Genomic DNA, 23,835 nt, shown 5'->3' on the forward strand with positions numbered 1-23,835 from the left:
AACACTACTGACACTGACACTACATTAATAGAATAACACTACTGATACTGACACTACACTGATAGAACAACACTACTGACACTGACATTACATTAATAAACACTACTGACACTGACACTACACTGATAGAATAACACTACTAACACTGACGTTACATTAGTAAATTAACACCACTGACACTGACAATACATTAATGAAATAACACTACTGACACTGACACTACATTAATAGAATAACACTACTGACACTGACACTACATTAATAGAATAACACTACTGACACTGCACTGATAGACTACACTGTTGGCGCAACACTGATAAAGTAACATTACAGACACTGCGCTGCTAAAATAACAGAAGCACTGCGGATACGGACACTGCAGTGATAAAGTAAGGATGGTTTGAATCCCCTAATATTCAGTCCTCTGCTGGGGGCACTCAGTGAAGGCGGAAGCCTAGTCTCCGCCTCCGCTGTTCACTCAGAGCTAAAACAGTCTTTGAAGAGAGTGGCCTCCGCACTGGTTTAGCTCAGAGGTTACTTCCGTATCGAAACTGAACTTCGCTTCTTTCCCGATTGGGATCGAACCTCGGGCACTGTCCAGTGTTTTCTTTCTTCTCAGAGCAACGCGTTTCAGGGCATGAACGGAGTGACGGTCACAGAATAAGTGGGCTAAAATGTCTGTGGAGGATTTATACAGGATCCCTTCACCGCACAGTTCACTCACAGACGGAGCTCTGCCAGAGTCACTGAACTTAACCCAGTAATACAGCAACAGTAAAACTGAACCAAAGAACGTTTTAGGAAAGCAGCTGAGCTAAATCAGTTTCCCCATAATCTCACCGTGTCACCAGCCTGAAGAGAAACATTAGACGCTTTATTCTTCTCACGTTTTATTCTTTTCTTTCGTGTCTGTTTTAAAGCAGTCTACGCTCTGGCCAGTAGGCGGTGCTGCCCCCACGAAAACTCATATCAACTCGACCTGTGTAGAGTCGGTTGGTGTTTGAGCCACTTAAAAACTCCTCAGACAACACAGTGAACACAATAAGAGAGCTGTTACAAATAAACACATACACCGTGTCGTTTAGGTCCATGGAAATGGAAAATGTGGGCACAAGACCTGTTCAGGGACAGACTAAACTGGGTCAGAAAAAAGGGCCCTTCTATTATTACAAGCTTGACATCCTAATAAGAAAAGAACCCTTTTCAAAAGGGTTCTATATAGAACCATCTATAGCACATTCTCCATCAGTCTAAAGAATGCTTTCACGATGCATAGAACCTTTTAATCAGGCAAAGCGTTCTTTGAGCATTCATGGTTCTATATAGAACCATTTTCTTTACTAAAGAACCCTTGAAGAACCATCTGGCTAAAAATGTTTATCACTTCCTTTATCATATAAAATCTACACTCTCAGAAAGATGGTTCCTCAAGGGATCTTTAGTAGGGCGAATGGTTCTATTTAGAATTTCCATGTTTAAATGGTTCTTTGCAGGTGAAATGGTTCTTCAGATTGATGAGGAATGTGCTGTATATGTTTCTATATAGAACCTTTTGAAAAATGGCTCTAAATAGCACGAAAAAAAAGGGTTCTGCTGCTATTACAAGCTTGACATCGTAACAATAGCAGAACCCTTTTTGGTGTTATATACAACACATTCTTCATTAATCTGAGGAACCATTTCACCCTGCAAAGAGCCATTTAAGCATGAAATGGTTCTATTATTATGTATTTAGAACCATTTCCTTTACTAAAGAACCCTCGAATAACCACTTTTTTTAAAGCGTGTAGTATTTTTATCAAGTAAGTCTCAACAAACATGCACGTTGTTTTCTTAATCCTGAGTTTAGTTGTTGATCATTAAAGGGTTAATGAGTGGTTTTGTGTGGCCGCTGTAGCTTTAAGGGCTGAAGACACGCCCACTTCCCTGTTGGTGCTGAACTGTGGACCCTGTTTGAAAGCAGCTCAGCGGAGTGGCTGGACAGTGATACGGCCTTTCAGCGATGATCTGTATTCTTCTAGTCGCAGGTCACGGGACGGTTTTGGAGACGCAGATTAAGGTATAAAGCTGCTGTGTTTTAAAGCTGGACTCTGCTCTGAGCTTCATACAGAGACTTTCTCACCCACACTGGTGATGTTCGCGTTCAGCTGCAGCAGCGCGGAAAGTTAATCTCGGATATTCGCTGCATATTCGACTTTCTCTCTTTGATTCCTCATGAAGAAAGCTGCAGAACTAACCACACCTACGTTCTCTCGCTCTTGAGAACACAGAGAACAAAAATGAACTAAACATATTTCTAAAGTATCCTTCGGTACATTTGTCTGAGTGTAAAGGCTCCCAACAGCCAGACACTGACGCGTTACTGTTTAAGGGAGCGTCTGAAAGTGCACACATTCAATTTTAATGTAAAGGTCAAAAATATAACTTAAAATCAACAAAACAACACTTAAAATAGTTAAAGGTTGTAGTAGGTATTTAAGGGGATCACTGACTTACTACAGGTAAAACACTGAATGTCAATCATATAGCATGAATACAGTAATAAATTTAAAATATGAAGTTGTTGTTAAAAGTCAGTAAAGTAACATGTTAACGTTTTTAACGGTTGCAGTAGATATTTGTAGTACGTATCTAAGTTGTTCTGAAAACATGAAGGACGAAATACAACCAAATATATTTCTAAAGTATTTAGAAAATTTTACCTAAGGGTGTAAAGGCTCCCAGCAGCACAACGCTGACGCGTTACTGTGTAAGGGAACATCTAAAAAGTGCACAACCTGTAAAACTGTGCAGGTTTACATTTTAACACGTTAAAGATTGCAGTGGCCGTCATGTTTTTCTTAGTATACATGACATTTTACAAGAAGTGACTGATTTACTACAGATAAAACTAAACATAACGTCGTATAGCATGGATAGAGTAACACGTTTATAATTTAAAATTACTACCATAGCTCAACAAAGTAACACTGAAGCACTTTAAATTTGTGTAATAATTTTAAATTTTAATGTACATGTATCCATGCAGAATGACTTAATTTAGTTTATCTGTAGTCATTCCTCTAGAGACCTACAACAAATATCTGCTACAACAAATCTTACTTTTTTAGCAATAATTTTACATGTAAATGTATTACTGTATTCATACTATATGACTTACATCCAGTATTTTATCTATAGTAAGTCAGTGATCCCCTTAGATGCCTACAACAACCTTCAAAGAGTTTCATTGTTTGTTGATTTTTAGTTTTAATTTTAAAAATAACATTTAATGTGTTAAAGTAAACGCCTTCTTAGTTTTGCTTTTGGGAGCCTTAACATTCAGAAAAATTTACCAAAGGATACTTTAGAAATATATTTGGTTGTAGTTTGTTATCCGTGTTCTTAGAGGGATAAAGTGTAGGTGTGATTATTATTGCATGTTTATTTCATGAGAAATTGAAGAGAGAAAGTCGAATATCCAGCAAATATGAGTCCAATATAAAACCACCTTTAGGTTTAGGTTTAGGTTTAGGTTTTTCTTTGCTACAAACACACCTGATCCAGATTATCAGCTTGTTTACAAGCCCATCCTCAGCTGACAGGTGTGTTTTTAGAGCAGGAAAACACTTGTTCCCCAAGACCAGGGTTGGGAAAACTGGGACATACAGGGCTGCAATTCATGAAGCAATCATGAGTCAGTGAACTGATCTCAGATCAGATTTAAAATCTATTTATGATTGTCATTGTCACAAAGACTCCAGTTCCTGAGGTGGTGTGTGTGAATGCAATCTCCAGAATACAGTTAGCAGTAGAGCAGAGTGCATGGACAGCAACTTTAAGGGCATGAATTTAACACACTTCAGGTTTTCTAGGTTTTTACACTGGATGCTCACATGCACAAACTGAACATGCTCATAGGATGAGGACGAGCTTTGCTTATTTAGCACTTTTCCTCTTCTTTCTGGAAGAATGATGTTACAGGTTTGTATGGCCATCTGGCTGGGGTGCCCAAAGCCCTGCTCCCTGGAGTTGGGGGGAAGAAAATACTTGATTTCTGGTGGGAAACGGTCAACACGTGAGTTGCATTCAGTTTAACTTTCATTTGTCATCGGAAGAAAGATGTCTGGCCAGATCTACTTCATTCATCTTGCATTTTGTCCTCCATAGACGGCAGCTCTTCAGTGAAGTCTATCTAGTCACCAATGCAGATAAGTGAGTAAACCTGTATGTGAACTAGCTGCCAAAAATGACATATTTGAGCCTCTAATAGTAGAAACAATCTATCTTACTTTCTTTTAACCTGTTATTTGAATAGATTCACTTGTTTTTTTATGTTCAATATTAAAGTTATTTTCACAAGAGTTTGGGTTGTCAAACATATTACTCAGATCTTTGAGTAAAGTTTTCTTGAGTTTTGGTCTCTGTCTGTCTGTCACCGTCATTCTAGGTACAAACATTATGAGCGCTGGGCAACCGCTAATGACTTCCCGGTGGAGAACGTGGTGAATGATGGCAGCACTACTCTAGATGACCGACTTGGGGCCGTGGCTGACCTGGAGCTGGCCATCCGAAGTCGTCAACTTCAAGATGACATCATGGTGGTGAGGCACAATATGAATACATTATGGCCCCGACTGCAGGTCCCTCATGGCTTGGCTTGTTGTAATTTTGATGACATCTGTGAAACAGTGTTTGCAATTAATATCTTAGAAATGATGTCTCGGTGTGTAGATTGCAGGAGACATGCTTTGTGCCGACCAGAACTTTGACATTGCGCAAGTTATCCGCTTCTTCAGGTCCATGGTAAGAACAACCCGTGAGTATGTTGAATGGTATACATGCTGACATAACACAGTTCATAGTTCATAGATTCATCTCGTTCACATGCAGCTTTTCCATAAGCATTGCACAATATCAATATTAAAACCACTGATTTGGATGAAGTATATACTTTAATCAGTTAATGACAGTGTTATAACTGCACTGTTATTACAGCTTTTTATATATTATTATTAAGCTCCATCAAGTCGGTTCCAACTCATTTAGACTATAGAGTGTAGCAGTGTATAGGAGTTTCTCCCACATATTCTGTCTTCTGTTTGGGTCTTTAGGTTTCTTAATGGCTTGTTTAAGATATTTCTTATTTGTAGATATTTTGTAAGATATCTTCCTCTTTTACCTTATTTGATCTTATTTTATAAGATGTCTTGTTCAAGATATCTCTTATTTCTGATTGTATCCATCCTCCGTTTTGTAGCTGACCATCCTCTTCCTCTTTTACCTTCAAGTGTAATTGTCTTTTCCAATGAATTGATTTGTCTCATATGTCTGAAATAAGATAGCTTTAGTTTGATTATCTGAGCTTTGTGTGAGAGGTGAGGCCTGATTTGGTCAAGAATCCATGTGCTCTTTTTTGTTGCTGTCCAAAGTCATTTTAAAAGTATTCACCTATAAAAGCATCAGTATTTTTCCTGTCCCACATTTATTTATTTGCTTATATATTAATTTCCATGTAAATTCAATTATTTACATGTAGAGGTAAATCATAGCTGTGTGTTTCATCCTTCAGTCTGGAGAGCTGGCTATATATTACGAGCTGGAGGAAGGGGAGAAGTGCTGCTCCAGAGGAATTGTGGAAGTGTGTCCAGAGTCTCATAGGTAAGGACTGTTTTGGAACCATCTGAGCAGCCTTTGTGTTTCAACACATTTTTTCTGTTGTTAGAGGAAAACTAAACACCAATAATGTCAGTAAGAGTCGCTCTCAGTCAGGCCCAAGGCCTTGAAGGTTAACCAAATAGCCACGGGTGATAATCTACATCCCTTCAGTTTAAAGAGTTTGGGGAATATATAGTGCCATCCAGACGTTTGGACACACATACTCATAAAAGGGTTTCCTTCATTTTTACTCTTTTCTTCATGTTACTGTGTTGTTATTCTCCATATTTCACTCTAAAATCATTCTAAAATGTGAAAAAAGTATTTTTTGTACTATACACATGTGCTGAGCACATGATAAGCTGCTGAAAAGTAGCTATTGTGAGGGTGGGGGCTGGTTGGAGGCCAGGGGGTGTGTGAGCATTAAAAAAATACTAATTATAACTGAATGTTTTGGAAATAAACTCATACATAGGTTCCTCTGTTTAGATTTTTCTTAGAAACACATTTCAAGCATTTAAGCATAAACCCTTAAGTCTTTCATGTGTTTACCATGATGAAAAATATACAAAACATACATTAAGCGAGGTGTGTTCAAATATTTAATTGTACTGTAATGCTGCGTCAGTGTTTACAGATATACATCAGGTACAGTACTGCTTTAAGCTATTGATCAGGGCAGTAATCATTTATTTGCTCAGAAACACATGTTAGAATAAATGCCAATAACATTACTGTAATATGTAGTGAATTTAGGGCGTCAAGGAGAAATCTGTAACCAAGCGTGTTCTTATTGCATTTATTCTAATGTTATATAACGTTTTGACCACCAAGATGCATTAACAGTACTGTATGTGCTGCTTGCTCAAATGGACAAAAGTTGGCTGGTGTGCATTTCAGGATCACCCGTTTCCTTGAGAAGCCACAGGAGGGCGTCACTGCATCTCGTCTGGCCAGTGTGGTTTTCTACTGCCTCCGCAAGGAAACGCTATCTTACCTTTCAGACTTCCTGCTCCAGCAGCCAAATGTGGAAGACAAGACGTTTGGCAGATTCTGGGTCAGTGCTCTGTCTGCTTCTGTTCGTTCTTAACAAACAGCACTGTGAACAAGAGTAATCTGACTTCTGCAAAAGTGGAATGGTCACTTCAGAGTTTTGTTAGCTGACTTTTGTTGCTCTTTTGATGTACTGTTTCCTAGGAATGGCTCATAAATGAAGAAAAATTGCCAGTATTTGGCATGAAGCTACCAACAGGGTTCCAACTAATTGGACAAGTGGTGGGTACCTGGATGACATGCATTGCCATGACATCAGTTTATCCTGACACCCAACTGGAAGGCAGTTTGAGTCAGTTTAAAGCTATATTTTGGTGAAAAAACAAATTTGCCAGATTTTTCCCCTTACCCTGGATGTTGTGGATCATAGACGTGTCTGGTGTCTGAAGTTTGCTTATTTAGTTCTGCACTGGAGCTACGAGGCTAATGAAGCTGACAAGTGATGGAAGCATGTACCCCACTAGTTAGCATTGTGTAACAGCTTCAGACACTTCCCTCAAACCACACTGAGTTTGTTAAGTAATCTCAAACCTCAAATCTCGGACCTGCTTATGTGGTTTCTGATATTGTTTGGCACTGTTATCTTCAAAGAATACACAACAAAGTTACATAGCTTAGAAACAGAAGCAGCCATCTTGTAGCCTGAATTCTGTCCTGTCTCTTTAATGTCTGTGTTAATACAGGGCCTATCTGACTACACAAAATGGCTTGCGCATTACTCAGCTAAGCAGCAAGAGTCTCCCGCCAAGCCTATCACATGTCGTTCCTACGCCAGGTGAGTCACAAAGCATAACACACCCACCTCCATGATTGACATTCAGCAGTATTCACTCTTCATTGTGCTCTCTCTCTCTCTGTCTCTCTTTCTCTCTGTGTTTCTCACTGTTTACAGAGTCGGCCTGATGGGGAATCCCTCGGACGGCTTCAACGGGAAAACCATCGCTATGACCATTTCTAACTTCTGGGCCGAAGTCACACTGGTGGAGAGCCAGACTCTGGTAGATGAAAGCAGAATACATTGTAAAGGCCCAGTCACACTAGCAAAAGAATTTTTGCAAATAAATTTATTTTCTATTAATTTCTTTTCGATTTCTTCCATGGCGAATACATTTTGTGTGCAAAACTTCACATTGTGTTGAACTTTGGTGATGTTTAAAGCTGCACTATGAAAGTTCTTTTGTTAGAATTGAAAGAAGTAGCATTACATCTTTAAGGGTCAGGAGGAAAAATATGTTGGCCGTGCATTGCTTGCTGCCCTGTAATGCCTAAAATAGTAAATAATAAATAAATTATATAAAAATAAATAATAATAATATAATAAAAAAAAAGGCAGAGGCATGAGGTTGGATTTCGTTTGAGTTTTCAAGTCCATGTCATACATCTTTACATATTAATGTCACACGCACAGGCTCAGAAAGAAGGCCCGACTTGATGTTTAGTTCTTAAATGCAAAATCAACATTATACTCATTCGCCATACTTCACTGCCCACCGATTCACAGTCTGCTGCAGCTTGGACCTATTTTCTATTCCATTGTTTAGTTTTTAATGAAAATATTTAATAAAAATCACATATTAAATAATAAAATACTGAGTAATCCAACTTCGTTTGAATACCACTTGTAGTTTTTTGTACGTTGCTACAGACGTGCTTTCATGAACTCCCTCTGGTGTAGGTTTGTGATGACTTGCTTGTAATAGTGCCCCTTTGCTGGAGAAACTTGAGACTACAACACATTTCTAAATGAGGAATTTTTTCAAAGCTATGCTGACATGCCTCAAATATTGACGATATTCAATTACCCAGACCTAATGCTGATGAAAATATGATGAGTTTTCTTGGAATGCTCTTTCAGTGCACTCGCAGTCATCAGATGCGTCCGATATGTGTCCAAAACACAACCAACGTTACGAAATGTTCTTCTGCCTATTGCATTCAATTACACATTTCCACCAGTAGTGCTGTTTTTCTTCGACAAATAGCACTTCCGCTGTGGCTGTGTTTATCTCTATTTAACACCCCCCCCACAGGCTATCAAATCACGTGAAAGCGTGTCTGCATGATACACAGTCAGTCGAGAGACTGCATTAGCGTTACTTTTGTTTACTGTTTCTGGTAGGTGAGTTTCTTGGCTAACAGCAGCTGCACGCACACTTCACTGCTGCAAACCAAATCTATACTTTCTTGCTACAGATCAGTGTGCAGCACTATGTTGTGACAAGTATAGAACTATAAAACATAATTATGTTCACATTTTTGGTTAGCGAGTTAGCTAACTTACTTACTACTCCAACACTGAGGTTTTTAAAATAAAAAAAGCCAAAATAGCTAAAGTTTTCTTATCTTCACTGTTTGTGTTTAGGTCCTCCTGCCTCATCCTCTCAATGACCCCACTGAGTTTGGCAGTCTGCAGGATCTGTTTCGTATCAGCCGCAAAGAGGGGTTTGTTCTTTTTTTCAGTAATACTTCCTGCCGTGTTAGTTGAGTGCGCAGACAATATGTCCTGTATGAAATTACACTTAAAGAATAACACCTTATGTTCTTTCTGCCCAGATATTTAGGAGGTCTAAGGCTGCTACAGGCCACCTGTAAGAAGTTTTACCAGTTCTGCTCAAAGCAAGGGTGAGCCTCGTGATACAATCCGAATCCTAGTTATACCACAGTAGGTCATAACAGCATTCACTCTTTTTTTCAGCATAAATAAATTGTTAAGATATGAATGAAGACATTCAGAGAGTAAACAGAGTCATTACAATAAATTATACAAATATGTTGCCTAATGCGTAACATGATTGTCTTACAATATAATAATATAATATTATATAATATAAGATTACTTATTTACAATAAATAATATAATATTGTCTTACATATTGTCTTACAATAGTTTTGAGATGAAAATTTGTGGTGGAGAGGTATGTGCAGGGTGAAAATAGTCTCCAGAGAAAACAGCTTTATCGCTGTTTTTCCACAAAATGGCCATGTTTGTGTTGTGGACATCATGACCCCTGGTTCCTATCACCACTACTCTAAAGACATCAGACTTAGTACGTTTCTCTACACTTAACTATTTCACATTAAACAGCTCTTAATCAACTACATCTCAAGTATTGAATTAAGCAGAAAATTTTGAAAAATAAGTGTAATTTCCCTTTAAAGTGAAGTCAGTGTTACACAGTTCCCCTTACCATAGATTTAGTTGATCAGCCAAGACATATTTGGACAACAGTACTGAAAAAAATTGCTATGTGAAGTAATTTTGTACCTTTTTATAGAGACCAGTATGTCATACAGTATCAGATCCCACATAAATGAGTCTGTGTGAGATCATTAAACAACTCAGCAGGGTTAGAGACGAGCGTGTGATGATTTAGGCATGCAGTTTACATAATGCTAACTGATGTACATAACCATCTGTTATTTGTTAGCTATATTAGCCTCATAGCTCCAGTTTGACATAACAACAACTACATTTGACATAAAGTAAAACTGTATAAATTCGATTTGTAATTAAACTGTCACCTTTAAGTATCCTTTTCCTGACCATATGAGCCACTGGAGAGATAAAAAGCACAGAACACTGATAGCTTGGTTTCTTTCTGTATCAGTGTGCTGTGCTGAATGCAGTGTGTTGTGTTTTTACCTTTGTGTTGACAGCATTGCTCTCACCAAGCAGAACTTCACTCTAAAGTACGACACTAACATCCCACGGCAGGTGGTAAGTCTAATTGGCCCTGTATGGTTCTCTGTTGTTATGTCGACACTAATATTAGGCTTCAAAATGGAGAAATAATGTCTTAAGATGCTTCAGAATTCATTCAGTGTACTTCTCTGGTCATTTCTAGGGACTAGCTGGAAGTAGGTAAGTTAAGTTTTCTTAAGTAAAGATATCAGGAATTCATGGTTTTAGTTATTTTAGACCATACAAAATCAATTTCAGTTCTAATAAAACTCAGATTGCTCTTAAGGTAAAAGCATTCCTGTGAAATAAGTAACCTGTATACAGCAAAATAGAAAAACTGTAATGATGAAGAAATCCTGCCCATAAATATTCAGTGTTTCATAATAAATTATAAAGTGCATAATTTATATATTGTGGCTCTAATAAGAAAACCATAACTACTTTTTATTATTATTATTATTTTATACATTTGAAAATGCCAAAAAGTGTATATGAGGCCTAAAACTAGCTTTTGCTATGTAATATTGTGTAGAACAGCACTGCTCCCCTTGGACTCATCGATTTTGAGAAACGTATTGATGTAGAGGCTAATAAATACAGCCATAGTGATAATTAGTTACTTAGCAGTAAGTCTAGCTATTTGGCTTACGTCTAAATAAATGCTTGTATTTTTGCAAAGGTTCTTTCTACCTTCAAATTATGTCATCAGAAGGTATTTTTCTTAGTTTATATACTCTAAAGTCTTGCTCCAGACACTCTAGATCACCGCTGTAAGAGGCGAATAGGCATGTTCACATCAGATGTAGCGATGCTTACATTTCTCATTTTGGCCAGAGTGCCCCTTTAACTTAAAAATGTCTTCTACTATAACGTTACCATTTTAGAGAAATGAGGTTTTGTTATGACAGTGATAATATGTGATATTTACATAACTGGATCATATTTTTGCTGACATTTTTATGTTTCTTTTTTTTTTTGTCAAGTGCAATCGTGTCTGCTACCCTGAAGTGCCTGAAGAAGTTTTACAACCTCACAGAAGATGTATGTTTAATGTTTTTTTTAAGATTTAACATTCAAAATGTTGAATTTTGACAGAATAATGAAATTAATGGTGTTTTTTTTGCCAGGACCTTCCTAAACCAATCAGAGCAAACTTCATACTGAACGTGGAGACGGATGAGCTCTTCATCACGGCTGGTTTGCAGGACAGGGTGGTGCAGGTCAGTCCTGCATGAGTGGAGGTCAGTTCTGCATGACTTGGCAGATTCTTTCTATCCTGGACATGCACATTTCTTACACCAGTGCTGTTTTTTGCAGGTCTATGAGGGTTTGGTATACATGGACTTCAGCAAGCAGCTGATGGACGAGCGAGGTTACGGTACTGGCTTTAAGATCTTTGCGTTGGAAGCCGACTCTCATTGAAGAGCCTTTTTTGTGTGGAAGTTAAGACAGAATAAATGGGTAGATCCTGTTACACTGTCGTAGCTCACATCCCTCCTGGATCTCCTTGGAGCATATGCCCCCTCATTATCCCCAAATCTGTTGCTTGTTGTGTTAGTTTAGCTCTGGTTTTGTTCTTGCCGGCTTTCCTATAATTCTTAGCTGTGTTTCCAAGAGCTGGCCTGTTCGTGAATGACACATCACTACAGTTTGCACATATATATTGTTCACCCACAAGAGCAAGATTATCCTACTTAGAGGACATGGGTTTAGGTTTCATGGGGCTTTATGAATTTTGCTTAAGGTTATTTCTGATGCTGGGTCATACAATGAAGCAGTGTGTGTATTCTGCTTGATCCTGGTCCCCACAAGCACTCAGTGTGTTTTCTGTAGCTTAGTGCTCTCTATCTGTTTGTTTAGGGGAGTACATCCCCCTGGATATGAGCAGCCTCCCCACATTTTGGTTGGCTTACCTGGGGGATCCGAGTGACTCTGGCCGCATTCACAGCAACGTGAGACAGCGCTGGCTAAATGGTAAGCGTTAAGAATGCAGTGAACATGAGCCTCTGTCTATTTAACCAGCTCTTCATCTAATTTCTTATGCCATGTCGTTCTTGACCAGGTGAAACTGATGTTGTTGAAGCCATGAAACGTTTCGCTCAACTCACAGACGAGGCCAGGTTTGTTAAAGACATGACACGTTTCCTATCTACATGTGGACCATTAATTAAGGGAGTAGTTGAATTATTAAACTTAGAAAAACAATACACAGTTACAATGGAAGTCAATGGGCATGTGCTAAATCAACAGTGTGTTTTCTGTTGTAAAGCAGGTACGTGGGAAGGTGTTAAAGTTGGAGGTGCTGAAATTTTAAGCAGCTTATAAACAATGGCTTTTTTGCTTTAAATTTTTTGGATAATTTTTGGATAACAGAATGCGTCATCACATGCTGTAATGTGATTAGACGATAACATACAATACTCACTCTGTGCTCACGCTGCTCAATCCCGAACGGGAGATGTAATTGCTGAAAAAATAACTGTGGTCAAAATGTGGGACATTATAACATTAGTTGAATATGTTAAGTCCACATTAGGCTGCTTTGCTGCAGAGAACTAGTCTACAACTCTGCTTCCACTTTCACTCTGGACGCCTAAATTTGCTCGCGTTTTTTTATCGACACAGTCACTGCTGCAGTGAAAATACAGCATTAAATTAAACAGTGTGCGGCTGCTGCAGATTCTGAAAACAGCCTTTATTAATGTAATTTACATTTGTATGCAAACGTTTCTGCACCCCTGGTCAAATACCATGTTATGTTGACTTTTTTAAGTGAAAATAAGTGAACACATCCTCTGCAAAGAACACACTTCTAGACATTTTAATACTCAATTTCTGTTCATTTGCTGAATTTAACAATTTTGAGAAAAAATAAAACATAAAAGTGGCCTGTGCAAAAGTTATGGCATGTTAAATATTTTATGCTTTGTATTTTTCAGTATGTTTAACTGGGCACACAAATAGAAATGATGCAATAAAATTTGCAGAAAAATGCCATATTTAAGAGTGTTCTAGAGGATGTGTAACTTATTTTCACTTAGAAAATCAACAAAACATGTCTTTTGACGAGGGGTGCTCAAACTTCGGCATACAACTGTATAATATAATTCAAACTCCAACCTAAAACAAGCACACGCAGATCTTTACGAGACTATTATTTTAATATTCTTTTTTTTAATTGTTATTTTATCAGTATTAAGACATTTTTAAACTGGATTAGTTTTACCAGAGGAGGCCCTGTAATGTAATTTGTGCATGATTTGACTGGCCAACACATACAGGATAAAGGATCTGTGTAATTTCCTCAAATTACCACAAATTACGGCAGAATTTAAAATAAACCCCAAAATGCGACACTGGACGCCTGTTTTCAACAGCAATCCGAAATGATGGTGCATAATCACAGCATAAGATTTTGGTGACTGGTTGAAGTGCCATGAAAGTGAAACTTTGAAAATGCCTCCCAACAAGACAGAAAATACATTGCCTTGCGAGCGGTACTTTTGAGAGATTTAATCTTCCCTCTTCTCATCATTCAGTTTCCACCAAAAATGGGTTTTAGTAGTCATGTCATGAACCTGAGGATTAATGAATTGGGTCAAATGAAGCTCCATTTTAGCTGTTAACCTTGACTTCAGATTCTAGAAAAAAAGAAAAAAGGATGTGCTGTCTTCTATTACCTGGTTGTGCTATTACTTTGCTATTACTGTGATATTGATTCAAACAGCTATTACTAAGGGAGCTCAGAGTTTGGTGAGTTATAGAAGATAATTCACTCTAGATTTAGTACAGTGGACCTGTAAAACCTACAGACATGGCAGATTCATACTGGATTAAAATCTCAGATCTCATCAGTAATCACTCAAATTACAGCACCTCCTGAGGTGAAACTAATCCAGCTCAAATAGGGCTTTGGTTAAGCAATTCTGTAATCTAGGAGTTCTATAGCCCTCCCGCACCCCCAACTTCCCATATCCCTGTTGTGCGGTGTTGAAAACATTTAAGATAATGATGATCATAAAATTCTTTATATAAGATATTATTAAATCTTTGTTTTGTTATACTTACTTACAGTGTGGGAACTACCTGCTATGTTTCATGACACCTTGTTTCGTTCATGTAGGGCAGCCTTCCACTCTAAGGACTGGCCCAAACTAGCTCAGCTAATGGATGAAAACTTTGAGCTGAGGCGGTAAGATCTACTCTTTCTGACTCATGATGTAGTGTGATGTCTGTCATGAACTTCAAAGTCTATCAAACTGTCCTTTGCCCTGCAGGTCTGTTTACACTGACGACTGTTTGGGTCCAGGAAATCTCAAAATGGTACAATTGGCAAGACAGGTAAAGCATGGAGAGAGAGAGAGAGTAGTCACAGGGTGATTTTATGGGTTTTGAAGTTTAAACTCCAGGAAAGTCTCTAAAGAATGTTCTTCTTGTTTGTGCCTGCCACAGTTTGGCTCTGCTGTGAAATTGCCTGGTAGTGGTGGGGCTGTTGTGGGCTTGTGTAGGAATCCTGACCGACTGGTAAAACTGACTTTATTCATTGGATGAACACTTTACTTGCTATAATAGTAATAGGGTACAGCATAAAGGTCAACTCCATTATTAGTGCACCCTTGGTAAAGATAATATTTGTCATGGAAATATGTCTTTGTGGTTAACTAGCTCTTAGATCCAACACTTGTAGGGACAAGTTCTAAACTTTAATTGAAATAAATAAAAAATGAAAACCTCTATTTTCTTTTTACTATTTGTCACAATTATTGGCACCCGTGTGTTTAATACTTTGTGCTACCTCCCTTTGCCATCATAACAGCAGTAAGTCTTCTTCTAAGTTGATGGAAGAGAATGGAGCATACATAGCAAGAAATCTGAGACCACAGCTCAATATAGAATCTCTCTAAATCCTCAGGGGTCTTAGGTGCCCTCTTCTGTACTGTCATCTTAATCTCAACCCACAGGTCAGGGGACTGGGATGACCATTTCAGAAGCTTGATTCTGTGGTCACTGAACCATTTTTGTTTGGATTTAGATCATTGTCCTGCTGAAAGATCCAACTACAAGCCAGTTTTAGCTTGACAGAGGCAGCCAGCTTTATGTTTAAAATCCTGGTATGTCTATTAGGTTCTAAATTGGCTCTTGGTGCCTCCAGAATGATACCATCTTATGCAAATCTCTAATAATGATCCTTTTAAGAATTTTTAAACCATCATCCTCACTGTGTAGGGGTAAAATAAACATGCATCCTCTTCCATGCAGATTCACTACAGCTCTGGTTGTTTAAACTTCTTAATTATTGTCCTAGCATTGGGTGTGGGCATTTTCAGGTGTGTGTGTTTTTGTTTGCTTAAACTAAATTTACTTCAGTTCTGATGTTTTCCCCATATTTTTAACGAGATGGACATAAATGACCACAAATACATTTTTTCATCACCTGTTTTGCCCATCTTTACCCAGGGGGCCAATAATGATGGAGCTGACTGTACTTTGCTGATGTAAAATCTGTCACCTAAATTATTATTGAAGATTTTTTTTGCTCATGCCATTTTTGATGTTACACATTTTTGAGGCCTAGTCTGGTGCTTTAAGCTAGTCAGTATAAATGCAATAAAGCTAACAATTGATTAGATCTAGTGATATTAAATAGATGCATTTAATGTTGAAAATACATGTGAAAATATGTACAAGAATATGGTATCAGTATGTTTGCTTTTTTGTTCCACCAGATGGAGATGAAGAGAGCGTTTCAGGAGGCCGGCTGTGTTTTCTGCCTTATTGTGCCTCACAGACCATCCAACTCTGCGGTGGAGAGTTCAAAATAACTTTTTCATTGGGCGTGCATAATTAATAGGGTGACATCTTCTGCTCTTAGGGAAAGTGATGCTGCCAAAGCTTGACATTTCTCAACCTTTTTTTTTTTTTGTTATGGTCTACAAGAGGTCATTGTTACTGCCCTCTGTGTTGACCCTGGTATGTGCTACAGTGTATTTGTAGCAGTGGATGCAGATGTGAATCATTGAAGCTCTGCTGCTGCGTGTCTCAAGCAGCAGAAACAATTGACTTGTTAAAGTGCTATCAATGCCAGCATTGTACACCCTTCCTGTCCCTGGGTTTCAAGACAATAATAGCACAAGACTGAGAACCAAAATGTTTATTAGAATGGGTGTGATTTATTCTAAAATAGACTTGTGCATTTCAGATAGTGTTTTTGCAGAAACTACTACAATGTAAGACAGTGTAGCTTTATATAGATCAAATTCAATTGAATCTACTAAACTGTGTGTTAGTACATCAGATCAGTGTACACTATGTGCATTACGTACCTCACTGATTTTATATAGTGTCATATAATGCCAACTGTAATTGATTTTATCTTTAATTGTAATTACAACGAGTGAAGCCATCTTGATAAATCTATTTTAAATAAATAAACAGAAATTCTTAGAAAATGATGAGAAATATTGTGTTTAATATATTTCTTTTTAGCCTGCATGGGCAGTTAACCATATATGGAGTATATACATGTATACACTGGTTGCAACATTGGCTGCATTAGCTGATTAGAAATATTGAATACATTTTCTTCATATATGTTTGCATATCATGTCCCAAAGTTTGTGGACACTTGCTCATCCAAAACTTCTTCTAAAATCGAGGGTATCAGTAGGTTATCTTTGCTGCAGTAACAGCCTCTACTCTTCTGAGAAGGCTTTACACTAAATGTTGGAACTTGCTGTGAGATTGTTATTGCGTTCAGCCACAAGAGCATCAGTGAGCTCAGCTACTGATGCTGGATAATTAATTCTGGATCACTCCAGCTCATCCCAGAGATATTAGATGGAGCTCTGAACACAGTTCCACTGCTCCACAGTGCACTCCTTTAGCTGACGCTTGGCATTGGGCATGGAGACTTTAGGTTCAAGAGCGGCTCTGTCCGAAGTGTCCCATTCTATTAGCAGTGCTAATGTAGAGGAGAGAGGCTATATGAAGATTATGCAAGCTGTGTGTGAACCATAACCCCTTTTCACAGTACCTCTGAAATGTGATTTCTGCTTGTTTGCTCGCTAGCAGCTCAACACAACATTTCACTCTCAGAGAGCCAACAGAGTCCTACTTAATCTGATAACTGTTATGGGGAAAAATGTTTTATTTCACTTTTATTAATTAAAAATATCTGAGTCTTTAAGTATTTGTATTCCGTCAGCGGTAGGTCCACTAGGGGGCATGTAGAAAGAGGTTAAAGTAGTGCAATTCACTGTTTTTATATATTAATAACATAACATAACATTGTATGTTATATAATAATATATAACAATGTAATATTAATTAGAAGGGCTGTCTGGATACTTTTGGACTTTTTGATATATATGGTGGCATGTTAGTGTGTGTTGCGCTGGTATGAGTGGATCAGACACAGCAGTGCTGCTGGAGTTTTTCACACACTGTGTCCACTCACTGCCCACTCTATTAGACACTCCTACCTTGTTGGTCCTTGTAGATGTAAAGTCAGAGACGATAGCTCATCTGTTGCTGCACAGTTTGTACTGGTCACTGTCTAGTCCTTCATCAGTGGTCTGTTTCTGGCCACAGGATGCTGTTGGCAGGATATTTTTGGTTCTCACCCCAGCAGCACTGCTGTGTGTGTGGTTCACTTGTACCAGTGCAGCACTCACAAACATGTCAGTGTCAGTGCTGAGAATGATGCGCTGCTCAGTGGTGGTCCTATGGGGGATTCTGACCCAGGAAAAGGGAGAAGGGAGATGCAGAGAAACAGATGGATACAGTCTGAATCTGAAATACACACACACACACATATGCTCAAGTCTCTGTGTCTGCGGCAGTTGTCAGTGCTGTTGTGAGAGCTGGTTTGTTTCTCCTGTGTGTGTGTGTCTGTGTGTGTGTGTTGTCAGAGTCAGTGTGTGTGTGAGTCCGCTTTCTGTCTGAATCCTCTCCTCTGTGTGTGTAAACCCAGGGTGGGTGACGCACGCTGTCATTGTAGCGGTGGGGTGGGGAGGGAGGGGATGTGTGCGCGGTCACATGGAGCTGAAACAATCCGATATTTCTCATGTCTCACTCTCGCTCCGCTCCGCTCTCCAAGAGGCCGACTGTGTACGGGAGGCTGAAGTATGGCAGCGAAGGAAGAGCTTTACTCCAAAATCATTCCCCGCAGGCTCCGGCAGAACCGAGCCAGCAACGCCGTCAAGCAGGGCTCTCATTTGGACGTGCTGCTGTCGATGGGCTTCCCTCAGAGCCGAGCGTAAGTACACTGAGGCGGAGAAGGAGAGGAACGAGGCGCTGTAATTCACCTGTGGTGGTCGGTAAAGGGGGTCTTTTCGCCAGTGCTGCAGGATAGTCGGTCAAAATATCCTGAGGGACCGTTAACTTCTCGTGTCTGAGGAACAGAGTGCGGAGAACTGGGAATGACTGGAAAACATGCTAACAAAAATAGCTCGTTAGATGTAAACAGTTACTTCAGCTTCATGTCCTGTCGACAGTTCATTTCCCTTCATATAGTCACTAAACTGCACTTAGGGGGCATCTTTAGTAGCTTTTTCACCATTTTTCAACTTTTAAAAGTCTGTTCGGTCATTGAAGGAGTTTTGAAGTAAAGTTAGGAAGCTGCTTAGTTTGACAGAGTTAACAATTCTTTAAACTAGCATCAGCCTCATGTACTGGGTTACATCTTTCTCCTGCTGTTTGTAATTGTACTGTTATTTCATTGAGACCATGGCATTTATCTAATATTTTACTCATCTTACTGTTACAAAGAGATTTAGTAACTAAAATTAGAAGTGATATATACATAAAGATTAATTATCAATATGAAATACCAAATTATATTATATTTTCATTATATTTTCATTACAGGAGCTGAAATACAGTAATGGGATAAACTGTGTGACTGTGTTGTGTTGGGGCACAAGAGCTCTCATTCACTGTTCCACTCCTCGCTTCGCTTTTTCAGTGAACTTAAAGGGGAATTATTCAGATTTTTCAAATTTCTGCAGAATTCAGTCTTTAGGATGTGAACAAAATTGCAACAACGCACCGTTCTAGACAAATGCAACCGAGCCAGAATTGCTCTCAGCCGTGGTGAAAGGAACCAGACGTCTGAAGAGTTTAATGCCTCTCAAAATGCTGTTACATTAAATGTTTTGGAAAGTGCTGTTTGATGCTTGATGATGGTTTTATAAATAAGATTTTGGCCTACAATGTGTTTTTTCTGAAATACATGCATGGTGGAGGGGGTTAGGCAGTAGTCTCCCAATAAAACATTTTTTGTCAGATTTAGCACCGTTTTTCCAAACTCTGAAAATACTTTTAGGTTCACTGGTGGTTTTGGATAGTAAATATTCCATATAAAACCACTCCGAATGACTTTGTTTACACCTAAAAAGTTGAATTTAATAGAAAATGTATTCCCCTCATCAGTTCTATACTACCCTGCTGTTAAGTGCTGCAGACAGAAGGTTTTTACCTGCGGAATTGGTAGTCTAGCCTAGTCTGACTCAGACTGACCTCAGAGTGCCCTTAGGCTGCTACTCCAAAGAAATGGAACATGCCCTGATTGCTTTGGGAGAAGCTACAAACTCTTTTGTGTGAGACGGCCTGTGGCGTCCGAGCTTCAACACAGGGAGTTATTAATACTTCTTTACACAGTCTGCGTCTCGGAAGTATTGACCTATTTTAGTTTTACGCCGATTGAAAGGGAAATGCCCCGATTTTCCTCTAAGGGTCCTTTTCTGAGCTGTGTCGCCCACCTAGATCTGAGACAAATGAGATAACTCCCCACCCTAATGAAAGAGACCCTGAGGAACAACCCTGACTCTGTTTAATCTGGGATCCACGCTGTACCAAGTAAACACACCCACAGTAGAGGCTGAAGCAGAGACGGAGACAGAGAGCATCTGTGCTCATCACAGCGTGACTGATCTGCAAGTCACAAGGTGCTGTCTCTCATTCTCCTTTTGGCTCGAGAGGCCTTGCTGTGGGAACGAACCTAAGGCCGTGCAGCTGGTTTAAAGATGCATCACGTCCACGTTCTCTTTGTTTTAGACAGGAGGGACCTCCCTGTCTTCTCCAAACCTTCGCCTTGAGGGGGAAGACACTCCTTCTCTTCTTTTTTTCTTACAGCACTTTTGCGGTTGAACCTGACAGCGGAAGTTCAGTGTTAAAAAGAAGACACGAGACCGCCTTTATGATTCAGTCATGGGCAGTTTTTGCTTTGGTGGTGTTTTTGCTTTGTACCTGCTGTAGTTCAGTAGAATAATTGCCAGGATACTTTCAGTGATGGTTTGGTAAAATTGTATGAAGACAGTTTTTTCTGCTGATGCAGAAAGTATGTGTTGCAGTGCTTTCCTTGGGATGGAGAGGTTCTGTGCATCCCAGATATGCATTGTGCTAGAGTCAGTGCACAGTAAGGCTGAACGATATAGATGGAAAAGTGACATTACCATATTTTAGGTGTTTGTGATAGACATTGTGATATTAAAAACCAAAAATAAGCCAAAATATAGCCAGTTCAGCTACTCCCAAACTATGCAGTTTAGCACTCTAGCAGTTCAAAGAGTTCATTCAGATAGAAATTAAGGCAGTGGTTTGCTATGATTATTATTCTTAGTAGTAGCTTTACTAGTATTACCCTACTACTTCTATTACTGATGTAGTGGGTAAATCTTGGGCTTTGTTGTATATCGTTTCTGTGCTTGACAGGGCTTTCTTATCAACAAAACATCATCAAAAAAAGGCATACCATACCACACCATGAAATGTTCAATCATTTTTAGATCAGGAGTGTCAAGCTATGTTCCTTCCAGGCCATACCTCGGCAGAGTTTAGTGCTCTGCCTCAATAAACACAGCTGATTTAACTCATCACGTAGTTAGCAAGGCCTAGTTGTTGCTGCGTTTGGCTAAAGCTTCTTTGGAAAAACCAAAGAAAAGGCCTCCTCAAACCACAAACGCATAGTCAGAATATGACAGCGTAGGAGGTCTTATCAGCTTGGCTGTGTTCACACCATCAACAGTAATAGGGTACCACTGTAGTGGTATTTAGATCAATCAACATACAGGCTCAGTCGTTGGTTAAATCTATAACATTGTCCTTAAAATGTGTTGTTTTTTAGAAGGCAAATACTAGAGATCTAACAACACAACATATGCTATTTTATTAAACTGTATTTCAGTGTGTCATATTATATCGTGACTAGCATGTTAGCATGTGGCTTGTGTATTTCCTTGGGGCTAAAATATTGGATTGGGACACTATAATGCGCAGCTTTTGTTTCAAACATTGCACCTTTATTATTTCGAAACTGAAAATGGAAGCTTTAACAAATTAGGCACATTTTCAACCACCCTTTAATTTTACTGTGTTGAAAAAATTTATCCAATCACGACTTCACCATATCATATTGAAACAAATAATAATATTTTGGAGTCGCTACACCATTAGATGTAAATACATCAGGAACGTTAAAGTTCACAGTGTTAGAAGAGGGGAAACACTAATCTCTGCAGAGCTGGGGCCTGAAAGGACTCCAGTTTGACACCTCTGGGTTAAAGCTTATTTAAATTTTACACACTTCTGAAATATCAGTATTGCAAAGGGCAGTGTTGAACAATTAAGGGACAATATACTGTACTGCCCTAGCACCCAGTAATTGAAAGATTCAGTCACACGGATAGCTGTCATTGATTTTTTTGGGGGGTTTTCTGGAAGTCAGTTAACATTTACTTTTCTGCCTGGGTCTCTTTCTTTTACATGACTCAGATGACTCTTTGTAGAGATACTGCACTGAGTAAGTGTAGCGTTGCATACAAAATTCATTACGTTGGCCTCCACATGGGACTGTTTCTGTTTTAGTTTTAGTTTTACCTGGATCAATACAGTATCAATACAAACCTGGTGACTGTTTCTTATATATTATGCCTCAATGGTTCACTGTCATAAGATACAATATTCTACGCTTGAAAATGGACCAGCATTGCAATAATGCTGTGTCATTGTGGTATCGCATCAGGATGTTCTGTAAATGCTGTTGGCTTCCTTCATGAAATAAGACACTCACACCACTTTGGAAGGCCTGCTGTATGCTTGGCTTTTATTTCACAGAGAGACCACTCTATTGATGTCTCTTTCAGGGCTTCAGTGTCCATTGGAAAATTCATTGCCCCTATGAAAGTTCATTGCTCCTTGCTTGCACACGCTCATAGGCTTGCCTACAGTTGCTGTTGTGCTTGCAGGTGTTGCAGTGCGTGGTTTCGGGATGGACAGCTGTGCACCTCATGTCCCCTTGGTCAATCCCTGACTCAGTCCCATGTGTGTCAGACGTAGCAGCTGTTGTTTTGAGGGCTGCACTTGAGCCCGTGGAGACATGAAGACATTGTGAGTACACTTATGCTACTCCCTCTGGGGACCATCGAGAGCCATTGCCTCTCCTCAATAATATTTACTACTAGAAAGCCACAGGATCAGATGCAGCCCTCTGCACTAGCTCCTTAAGCTTATTCTACATTTTCTTGTATACCATGATGTGTTTAAGACGGAGTTATTGTAAGGGTTTGATATCATTTTCTGGATAGCTTTGTGCTATGATGCCCTTTTCCGTGCATGTTGTGGACATTGTCAGTACTTCAAGAACAGTTAATCAAGCAAACATGACTCTTTTAGAGGAGAAGCAATAAGAGAGGCTCTTATTGCTGTGCAGTCCACTTTTGATATGATTCAACATGATGCATGTTTCATTAAAACCCAGGGGGGGGTAGCTGTCTGTGGTTTAGCCCTGTTGTTGGGGGATTTTGAGTTCAAATCCCAACGATGCCAGGAGTCCATGAGAGCCAGTGTTTCCCACAGATTTGAAAAATACTTTGGTGCTGAGGCGTAGCCTGATGGGATGGGGTACAGGGTGTTGGAGGGGAGAGGCTGCCAGAAACACACTGGTAAGATACCAGCTGTAAAACCAGCTGAATAAATAACACATTTTTATAAGTAACACATTTTTTTTACAATGATTGCAGACATTCTACAACCTATCAGAGATCTTATTTAGAAGTGTGAAAGCCTCAGCTGTTTTTTAAGGGCTCAGTGAAATGAAATGTTTAATGACTGACAGGAGCAAATTAGTTTGGTTCTAACACAGCAACTAACACAGTGTACAAACTCATAATTAAACACGTACCGAAAAAGGAGACTCAGTTAATGTCTTTTACTCAGATATCATCTACTGAAGTGACCAATATACACTACCCTATAACCGTTTCTTCAGACTGCGTTTAACTGAGGTTTAAGATAGCCCAGTGAACCACGAAGTGTGGAGGAAATGTGTGCAAAAAATGAGCACCCTGAAGTTGCACATCAGGGTACTTGAAATTTGTGGTTGCTTCTTAAACATTTCTCAGCGCTGAGCTGATAGCTAACATTAGTGCACACTCTGCCTCGCCTTCCCTCTCTCTGAATACTAA

At 39.1% G+C, this 23,835-nt stretch overlaps 2 protein-coding genes across 2 annotated transcripts in view; both read left to right on the forward strand.

Annotated features, from left to right (window-relative positions):
* The first annotated feature begins 1,917 nt into the window (after positions 1 to 1,917).
* Positions 1,918 to 16,821, forward strand: LOC118800438 (glucuronokinase with putative uridyl pyrophosphorylase). The gene is made up of 23 exons (XM_036560670.1): positions 1,918 to 2,059; positions 3,951 to 4,057; positions 4,150 to 4,194; positions 4,430 to 4,583; positions 4,714 to 4,785; positions 5,552 to 5,640; positions 6,538 to 6,694; positions 6,835 to 6,912; positions 7,374 to 7,465; positions 7,583 to 7,688; positions 9,053 to 9,132; positions 9,244 to 9,312; positions 10,348 to 10,408; positions 10,536 to 10,552; positions 11,356 to 11,413; positions 11,500 to 11,592; positions 11,690 to 11,750; positions 12,233 to 12,346; positions 12,435 to 12,492; positions 14,496 to 14,564; positions 14,650 to 14,713; positions 14,825 to 14,896; positions 16,099 to 16,821. Exons 1-23 carry the CDS (start codon positions 2,003 to 2,005, stop codon positions 16,192 to 16,194), a joined length of 1,869 nt encoding a protein of 622 aa, XP_036416563.1. The 5' UTR covers positions 1,918 to 2,002; the 3' UTR covers positions 16,195 to 16,821.
* A 1,316-nt stretch (positions 16,822 to 18,137) lies between these two features.
* ubash3bb (ubiquitin associated and SH3 domain containing Bb) overlaps positions 18,138 to 23,835 on the forward strand; it is a 38,033-nt gene continuing 32,335 nt past the window's right edge. Inside the window, exon 1 of the mRNA XM_036560683.1 lies at positions 18,138 to 18,629. Within this exon, the coding sequence (XP_036416576.1) occupies positions 18,499 to 18,629 (131 nt within the window). The 5' untranslated portion in view covers positions 18,138 to 18,498. The remainder of the gene's footprint in view (positions 18,630 to 23,835) is intronic.

This window comes from Colossoma macropomum, unplaced genomic scaffold (genome assembly GCF_904425465.1).
Source record: "Colossoma macropomum unplaced genomic scaffold, Colossoma_macropomum, whole genome shotgun sequence".
Classification (NCBI taxonomy): Eukaryota; Metazoa; Chordata; class Actinopteri; order Characiformes; family Serrasalmidae; genus Colossoma; species Colossoma macropomum.

Bases quoted from the DNA above. Each gene is read 5' to 3' on its own strand.
- LOC118800438 (XM_036560670.1), top strand. From the start codon at position 2,003: ATGATCTGTATTCTTCTAGTCGCAGGTCACGGGACGGTTTTGGAGACG. The intron at 5,641-6,537 runs GTAAGGACTGTT...TGTGCATTTCAG, and splicing joins GTGTGTCCAGAGTCTCATAG to GATCACCCGTTTCCTTGAGA. The intron at 7,689-9,052 runs GTAGATGAAAGC...GTTTGTGTTTAG, and splicing joins TGGTGGAGAGCCAGACTCTG to GTCCTCCTGCCTCATCCTCT.